The sequence below is a fragment of the Chenopodium album genome, chromosome 23 (assembly GCF_948465745.1).
Source record: "Chenopodium album chromosome 23, dcCheAlbu1.1, whole genome shotgun sequence".
Taxonomy (NCBI): domain Eukaryota; kingdom Viridiplantae; phylum Streptophyta; class Magnoliopsida; order Caryophyllales; family Amaranthaceae; genus Chenopodium; species Chenopodium album.
Genome location: NC_137856.1, coordinates 10387635 through 10397544, shown reverse-complemented (window position 1 = coordinate 10397544; position 9910 = coordinate 10387635). Strand labels below are relative to the sequence as shown.

The 9910-nt window shown below is 30.7% G+C and overlaps 1 protein-coding gene across 1 annotated transcript; it reads left to right on the top strand.

The window, feature by feature from the left end:
• Window positions 1–4334: 4334 nt before the first annotated feature.
• LOC145609142 (uncharacterized) lies at window positions 4335–6237 on the top strand. The gene is made up of 3 exons (XM_081664696.1): window positions 4335–4519; window positions 5438–5567; window positions 5718–6237. Exons 1-3 carry the CDS (start codon window positions 4354–4356, stop codon window positions 6211–6213), a joined length of 792 nt encoding a protein of 263 aa, XP_081520822.1. The 5' UTR covers window positions 4335–4353; the 3' UTR covers window positions 6214–6237.
• The last annotated feature ends 3673 nt before the right edge of the window (window positions 6238–9910 follow it).

Sequence of the window (9910 nt, the reverse complement as noted above, 5' to 3'; positions counted from 1 at the left end):
GATAACTCTATAGCACATCACAATTATATATTGTCAAAATTGAGGATCTTTTAGTGGAGGGATGGTTAGTCTCTCCATTTCCCCCAAGGATTTGATCCTCATTTAAAAAAAAAATTAAATAAATAAATAAATAAATAACAGCAAATTAAATGGGAATGTGACAATTGAAATAAAACATAATAAGTAAAAGTATGACAATAATTGAACAAAAGGAGATAATTAAATCATATGAGAAGATTTCACGTAAATTCTTTCAAAAAAAAAAAAGAAGATTTCACGTAAAGATATTAGCCTTAGAAACATTTATTTTTTTTTTGTTGGATTGGTTAGGATTATGTCAAATTAGAGCTATCAAAAACCGACCCAAATTGGTGAATCCAAACCGTTTCAAACTGCTTCGAAAAGGAACTGAACCGATAAGAACATGTTATTCTAAAACCGTAAACCGACCCGACCCGATTTTTAAAACCTGAAACTGAACCGATTCGAATGTTTGAGAACCGTTAATGAACTGTATCCGCTATCAGGCCGAACTGATACAACCCGAAACCGAGAACAACCCGAAGCGAGTACTTCTGAACCTGAGAGCAACCTGACCCTTTAATTTGTAAACCGAAACCGTTTAAACCGATAAAAACCCGATAAACCCAAATCGCTTACAACCTGTAATTGGTTAGGATGGAACCGTTTATAACCTGTAGTAAGTTATGACCGAACATTTTACAACCCGTAACTGGTTATAACCAAACTGTTTATAACTCGTTATGATCGTAGAGTTTGTTTGTGTTTTTTTTTTTGGTATATTTTATCGAAAGTAAAACAGAAGGGTTTAATTTGAATTACGAAGTATTTATATTGAATTGGTTTGGATTTTTGATGTCATTGAATCTCTTATGCTAAAATATTATCGTCCTTTTACTAGTAATGCCTTATGGAACACTATATTGTATTAAAAAAATCTGAATCAAAAGCTAAATCTAGATTTAATTTGTTATTATCATTTGTTCCTGAAAATCATAATACAAAAAAGGAAAGCTAAACAACTAATTAATCCTCCGTATGATCTATAGGAATAACTAATTAAAGAATGTTGAGGATATACCAGAAGATTTACGTTAACAAAACCCATTTAAAACTGGCAAATCAGTTGTCAAACCGACTGAGTTCAACTCGAACCGATTATGACCTGAACCGATTACAACCCGACCCGATTAGGACCCGATATGTTTTGACCCAAAACCCACTTTAAACTGACAAACCCCGTTTTTAAACCGACTGAATTTAACCTGAACCGATTATGATGACCCGAACCAATTATAACCCGACCCGATTAGAACCGGACTCGAAAAGAAATTGTGATAAAAATAAACCAAACCGAACCGATCCGAAAGTATTTAAAACCAACTTGAACTGACCCAATAATAATTCCAACCCGTTACAAACCGGAAACCGATAAACCGAACCCAAAACCAAACCGAAAACCGGATTCACACACCTATGTCAAATTCAATTAGTTCATGTTAACGGTAGGGACGTAGGGTGGTGTACATATCAAATTGTGTATGTAGCAATTCTTGTGATTCATAGTAAATATATGCTTGAGATTCTATTTTAGATGTTTAAAAATAGTATTGGAAGAAAAAGGAAAAGGAACGCCTAGTAGGCTAGTAGCATCTAAATTCTAACATTTCTCTATTAACACCAAGTTAAAGCAAACTCGTCTAATAGTGTTGTTTTTAGGACACGGCAATCTTCAACTCATTTTGGAGACATCTAAATAATGTATCGGCTGCTTCGTAGCTTCTAACAAATTTAAAAAATATCTTAGAAGTTTTGGCAATACTGTTGGACACCTGTTAAGTTGTTTGCAAGTTGCAATTTGAGTCATCAATATTTTTTATAAAAAAAACTAAACATTTGAGTCCTTAAAGTTGGTAGAACGAAGCATCCACTACTCATCCTTCACTGATGAAAGTTCTTTTTTCAGGGACAATTCAACATATACACGAACCACCTATTTGATCATGATGACGTATTAAATTCTTTCATTTTTCAAATAAGAATTGAAGATGAAAGCCCTATTGAACCTACACTACTTCTCACAAGTTGATCCAGCTTTATACATTAGACTCATTAAAAGTGGGATAAAAGGATCGGAAAATGATAAGGGAGTTCCTACTGTTATAGAGCCTCGAAGTTAAATTTAACTGCTTAATTTTCAAGTCATGAGGTCAAACCCTTATCACTACACTCTTTAAATACGAGTAAATAAATTAAATATAGACTGACGCCCTAAATACGAGTACTTATTATTCTAAATCTTCTATCTTTTATTGTATACAGTCACCTAATGATGAAGGTTCCATTCACGTTTGTTAATGACTCCAAAATCATAAAAATAAATAAATTAATAATATCCATTAATTAATTTAATTAAAGATTTGATATATAAGTTGAGCGTGACTAAATCACCTTAAAATGGTAGTGGTTTGATATAAGAAGAAAGTAGCAACAGATGGTGAATTTTAATTGGACATGTAGTAGTTTTCATAGCTTTAGAATGGTATATCACCCAAAAATATTTTATTCCTTAGCAATTCTTTAATTAATTATTTTCAGGCAGTGCTTTATAGCTATTAATTCTTTGTACCTGGATTGTTTAGCATAATAAGACCCTACATCTATACATCTAGAGCTATACGTGGCTTTTTAACCATCAAATTATATATTGTTTATCCTTTCCTTAACCTTGTTTAGCATCATAATTACTTCTTAACCTTATATTCTTATTGATCCTTAACTCTAAAAGCTGTCCTCCAATTCCAAATTTTTGTCATGATTTTTATATATTTTTAATCGAAGTAGATAAGTAAAGTGCTTCATGTGTTTCAATTTGACAATTTGATTGAAAAATTCCTCATGATAAGTAAGCATTACTCCATCTGTCAAAAATCTATATTTGGTCTGTTTGGTAAGTGTTAATTAAGGCCTTGTTCACTTCACTTTACAAAAATTAAATTCAGTAAAAATAATTTCATTTCAATATAAATAAGTTCAGTTCAATAAAACTAATTTCAGTTCAATAACAATCAGTGATTTTAGAAAAAAAATATATATAATTGGAAATCAGTAAAATATTATAGTTCAGTATAATTAATTTATGTTTAGCAAAAATTGTTTTATTTTAGCAAATTGATTTAAATTTAGTAAAAATAATTTAAGTTCAGTAAATATTATTTTGATTCGGCAAAAATAAGGTGAAGTAAACAGGGCATAAAGTTATAATTAACGAGGATTAAGAAAATCTTATATCATTCACATGGTAATGCTAAGCTAACTCAAATCAAAGTATTTCTTTTTCTTCACAAGTTTTTATGTTTACAATTTATGCTAAGCTAACTCAAATCAATTTAGGATAAACAATGCATAAACAAATTTCGGATAGGAGAGAATATTACGTTTACCACTGTAATCATACATCCTCTTACAAAATTTGATAAGTTTTGTAAAATTGCCTATTTAAGAAAATGCTACAGTATATTTATATTTAAACACACAATTTTCGAACAACCTTTGTACCAACCTTGGAAAAATATTCTATATAAGTACAAACTACAAGTATATATATATTATAGTTTTCTTTCTCAATCATATGCTCGAATTTTGATCTCAAGACTTAGATTCTTGGACTAATAGAATATAGAATACTTAGAAAATGATTTTTATTCGTCATCTTATAGTTTGTACATATAAAAGACATCTTTTAGAATAAGGTATAACAACAAATTAGGGTGAAAATCGACCCTTTATGCATGTATATAAACATTTTAAAATGAAGCTTATAGTAGACAAAAGATTAAACTTTAGTAAAAGGATACAGTTACATAATTAGTTAATGTAATAGGTTAATTTAATTACTTTGAGATTGAAAATGATAGTGAATATAATCTATGCTCTTGCATTAACTATTGTCTATTGACATTATTAAAGAGAGCTTAGCTTAAAAGGGTCAAAGAAGAAGAGAAGATCTCATCCATTAAGCTAAAAGGTAATGGGTATTTTGGTAATTTAACTTGACATGATGTTAGTATATAGTGGGATAAAAATCTAATTTTTCTTAAAGACTCATGAAAGTGACAAATATTAAGGGTCTTTTTTTTTTTAGTAGGGCATAATAAAATGAGGTGAGGTATATTATTGAAGGGGTATAAATATGCAACAAGCAGTAGCCTAAATGTGCAAGAGAATTTAGGAGCCAAAAGCTTACGTAAGTAAGCAACAACAAGAGCTAGAAATTTTTTTGTTTTTATTCAAAAATTTTGTTGAGGTTTTTTTGTTTGCTAGTTTTGTAAGATGTCTTGTAGGGGAGTGATGGGAGCACATATGGGGATGAGCTGGGGAATGTTGGGAGACGGCGGGTGGCGAAAAGGGCCGTGGACCGCCGAAGAAGATAGGTTGCTCATTGAATATGTTAAGCTTCATGGTGAAGGAAGATGGAATTCTGTTGCTAGACTTGCAGGTACTACTTGCTTCATTCATATTTTAGGTATAGTCCTAGCTAATTTTGTGTTTGATGTTTTTGTTTCCCTCAAATTCCTTGATCATTTTATACCCTTGATTGAGGTACTACTCCTCTAGTTCGAGTGGTACGTGTTCATTTAGTCTCAGGTTTGAGACTTAGCTCCTAGATTACCGCCTTAATTATTGTGCACGCAACCTTAGCTTTCTGATCTTATACCCTTGTGTTGAGAGAACATAATGACTCGGTGTATCGTTCAAATCTTTATGAGTTTTAATGAATTTTAATCTAATATCCTTCTGTTGAGAGAATATAATAACTTGCCATGTATCATAAAAATCTTAGGAGTATACAATGACAGTAATCAATTATTAACTTAGTCATTGTCAATTTGTCATTATAAATCATAAGACATATTTTAGATAGCTCTATTTTAACTTAAAGTCAAGCATATGCCACAATATTCACATGAGACCATCTTACTTGGGCTAAGCTATCATGTTGTCTAAGCATAGTTCTTCCCATTAAATGTAACGCATTTTGTTTACATTATACGTGCATTACTCTTTACATCAACACTTGTGCATGACGCATGCATACTTTATATCTTCATGAATCATGATACAAAGTTTATCATATCATAATTAGCTAGTGATAGTACACTTCTTGATTATATTATTAATCTTGCACTAACATCAATCAAGTTTTATATTTGTCGATAACATCTTGATCTAATATAGTGGCAAACATCGATGGCCTATTTGTATATATACAACAGATCACACCTTCACATATCACATACATTCCTTTTTCCCCCATCTATAATTTGTAATGTTCTTGTGGCTCATTTATTACAAAGAAAAACAGACGTGTTTTGTACTTAAATTAACAGCGTTTTATTTTTCTTGTCCAAAATAGGATTGAGAAGGAATGGTAAAAGTTGTAGATTAAGGTGGGTTAACTACTTAAGACCCGACCTTAAACGAGGGCAAATCACTCCACATGAAGAAAGCATCATCTTAGAGCTCCATGCTAGGTGGGGCAACAGGTAATTTTTTAACCTTAATTAAGCTAGATTTTTCTTTGCATTATTTCCACTAACAACATTAATTATTACAAGATTTACAATCGATCACACCTACTAATAAAAGTAATTAACATCCAATTAACTAATTGCACGTACTCGTACTTGTACTAGGTGGTCCACCATTGCGCGAAGCTTGCCTGGAAGAACAGATAATGAGATCAAGAACTACTGGAGGACACATTTCAAGAAGAAGGACAAGGCTTCACCAAACAACCTCGAAAAATCGAAAACTCGCTTGTTACGGAAACAGCAGTTTCAGCAGCAGTTTCAGCAACAGCAGCTTCTGCAGCAGCAACAGCAGCAGCAGCAACAGCAACAGTTTACGGCGATGGACATGAAAAAGATCATGTCTATCCTTCTTGAGGATAGTGATAGCAATAAGGTAACAAACAATACAACGACGAGTACTAGTCTAGTACAGCAAGCTCGACAAGCTGAGATGGGTGCTAACATTTATCCAACATATACTGAAGAACAAGGGAATAATTGGGGTTGTTATAGTGATAATACTATATCTTGTGAAGCTTCTAACGTTGATCTTCTTTGCTGGGATGCTGCCTTGTGGAACTTAGATGATTTCCAAGGGAATAATTGGGGTTCATTTTGAACAACCTACAATTTCACATCCAAAAAAAAAAATTCCAAAAAAAAAAAAAACCAACTTGGGATGATTAATCATGGTAAATATGTACTATAGGCCGTTTTCAAAAATAACCTTGACTTAATTATTTGACAACTTTAAAAAAATAATTTTGATGAACTTGAAAATTTCTATTTTATTGACTTATTTTTACATTTTGCGAAATATTTCAAAATTTAGGCTGATGAAATTTAAATTTTCGAGTTCATCAGCGTTATTTTGAAAAAGGGGTGATATTATAAAAACGTCTAATAGTACATAGTTACCATGAATGATTTCCAAAATACTCATAAACCTTTAAGCATTTTTATTTTTTGTCCATTATTGCATGCATCATAATTGTGGTTTGAGATTTAGTCATTAGACGAAAGCCTCACGGATTGTTAAAAATCAAATGTTAAATATAATAGCCTAATTAGCTAGCTTAGGCCAATGAATGGTACGTGAAGTTTCTTGCCATGTAAGTGACTTTGCAAGAAACTGACATGTACCTCACTAGTAGTGGCATCAAATGGTGCTTGAGTTTTTAGTTTTAATTTCCTAATCTTAAGCTTGTTTAATGTATATTATTCTAAATGATCAACTTAAGTGATTTGCTTTACATATGCCTTGTTTCATTTAGTGTAGTTAATAGTTTAATTAATTGCTTATTACAATTATGCTTTGATTTGTTCATAAGCATATACTACCTATTATTATTGGTACGTAGGATCGACGGATTGTAGCCAAAAATAGACTTGATTTGTTTCATCATAAATTCATAACCATAACTCGAAATTCATCGTATGCTTATTATAAGACTATTCTAAGTCGTCCACTTTTAGAAAGATGTACGTATCGTATAATGAATTCAATTTAAATATTTTAAACCTATGAATCTTTAATGTTAAATGCATGATATTCCTTCGTAACAACATACAGTTATCATAATTACAATAATAAATTATAATTAAAAAAAAAAAAGAATTATTTTCATGATGAGTCATACACTCATCAACCACCTTTTGATTCTAGCACTACGATTCACATACTGCTTCAAAATGTCTGAAAAATACTGGTACAATTATAAAGAACAACAAAAGAATATATAAATTCATTCGAACAAGTAATCTTTTGTGTAAACACTCAATCCCTAGAACTTAACCAAATCCAATCCAATCCAACAAATCTAAAAAATTAAATTAATTTCACACCTTAACAACTCAAAATTAGTGGATACACTTTCGTCCTTTTGTCTAGTGCGTGGATCACATGCCTCATAAAAGGACACACCCTAAAATAAACAAAGAATTCCTCTTAATTATACCTTTTTAAGCCCTAAAAAAACTATGTCGTACCCTAATTAAACAACAAAAATTAAAGCATCATATCCTAAAAACTTGATTGCATACCCTAATTTATTGAAGTTAGTCAAAATCATATCATCTAATCTATCTAGAAATACGTTACTTTAATTATATGGTGCTATACAGATTTCACATCATCATAATAGCATAAGCAAGCACAAACAATATTTTTATAATTTAATACGTATTATTACGTGATTGTGTGTACTTAGTTCATAATTATTTAACAATTCTTTTTAATCACAAAATTTTGTAAGAGATTCTTCACACTTTTCTCAATTTAATCTTGTCCGTACACGTTCATCCTAAGTGAAGATCCAACATAAAATTGTTTATTTGCCTCTATTATTGATGCTATAACTTTTTGTGTTTGTTGGATTGAGTTTATCGTTTCCCTAGTTATATTCTACTTGAGCATTAACTTGAATTAATTAATGTCAAAAAATTCTTATGTAAAGGAGGAACTTTTTGAGAACATAACAAATATGATCTAATCTTGTTATGTTTTCCTCCAAAAATAAAAATTAAAAAAATTAAATTTTTTTTTTTAAAAAAAAAAGAAGAAGAAGAAGAAGAAGAAAGAAATAATTGTGTTATGTAACAGTTTGTGATTTTATGTGGTAATTGAAGAGTTTTAGAGGGAATTGAAAATAGTTGATATAATAGTATTGGGTATATGTTGTCAAAAAAGAATAATAGTATTGGGTATATATATTAAGAGTTTAAGATGGATAATTGAAACTTGAGACTTTGAGAGTAAGATGTGCATCATGCAGTGTTCTGATCTGCTCAACTTTATAATCATGCTTACACAATATAATTGAGATCGAGTAAAATGTAATCGAGAATATATGTAAGTCAGAATAATTTAAGATCGATGTACCTCATGCCCTAAAGCTTTGGGCAAGCTTAATATTTATATTTCATATGAATAAGGATATAAATTTTTTTACTATAATCTTTTTTTCTTGGTCTCTCGTATTCTATTACTCAATCTTAGTAAAAAGTCATTTGGTAAAATCAAAATTAAAATTCATTATTACTCTCTCTATAACATATTATAAAAATCTCTCTATCTCATTCTATATTGCTTGTTTCTTATTTTTCATGTAAATATATTAAGGATAGTGGAGGGAGTGTGTGTAAATGTGTAGTAGGTCTTAAACTAGAGGTATGTTTTTAAAAAATGGTATATAATGACATTAAACATTATAATTTGGATATAGAATTTTAGACGGGACAGAAAGCTATAATCTATTAAAATGTAGGTTTGAGTGGAGAGGAGAGATACAATGTTAAAATGTAGTTTTTGCCGAAAAGGAAGTGGTCACCCTTATTAAAACACGGCCGCATTCGGTAAGTGTAACACTTATTAAAACACGGAGGGGATAACGGGTAATCACTAACCGATTGAGTTTCCCCAACCGAGTAACATTTGATCGAGTAACCCATAACCGAGTAACCCATAACTAAGTAATTTAAATAATGATAGAGCCCTTAATCAAGTAATTTAAGCCCATACCAAGTAACCCATAATAGAGCTGATGATCGAGTAACCCCTGACCGATCGAGTAACTCCTGATCGAGTAACCTCTGACCGACTAAGTAACCTCTGAATAAGTTATTCCTAAATAAATAATGCCGGCCACAAGGTGTGGTCAGCCACATATGAAAATTTGTAATAAAAAAAATAAAAAAAATAAAAAAAATTAAATATTAGAAGCAACTAGAATATTTTGCAATATATAATAACAATTATAGACACAATAATATGGGGTGAATTCAAGGAATACTATTTTGAAAAGCGTACATTGTGCACTTTGAATTATTAGTCAAGTGAGAATTCTTGGCGGAGCAATGATAAGCTAAGTTTGAAAGAATAATTTCCTTAGCTCTATCTTGCTTCATCATCACAAAGAAGATTAAATAATGAACAAGCTAAGTATACAAGATAGATGTCTTTTGCAAGAATATAACACATCATTTAGATGCTGTGTGTTTGGGAGTGTAAATTCCCCTTTGGAATCATTTTGTTACATTAAGTATATTATAAGTCCGTTTCAAGGAGCTTTTATTCTTGACCATTTCATTCAAGATTTTGATACTTTCACAAATCACAAGTACATATATGGTGAAGTGATTGTCGCTGTTTTGCATTAGAATCTTATGTGAAAAGAATTAAGACAAAACTAAACATTTCACCTGTTTTTTTAATACATGCAACATTTAACCTTTTTATTGTTTACAAACTATACTTCGAGTATGGTGACTTATACTCAAAGTAGATTAAACATATTCAGATTTTGTCTCAATACAAT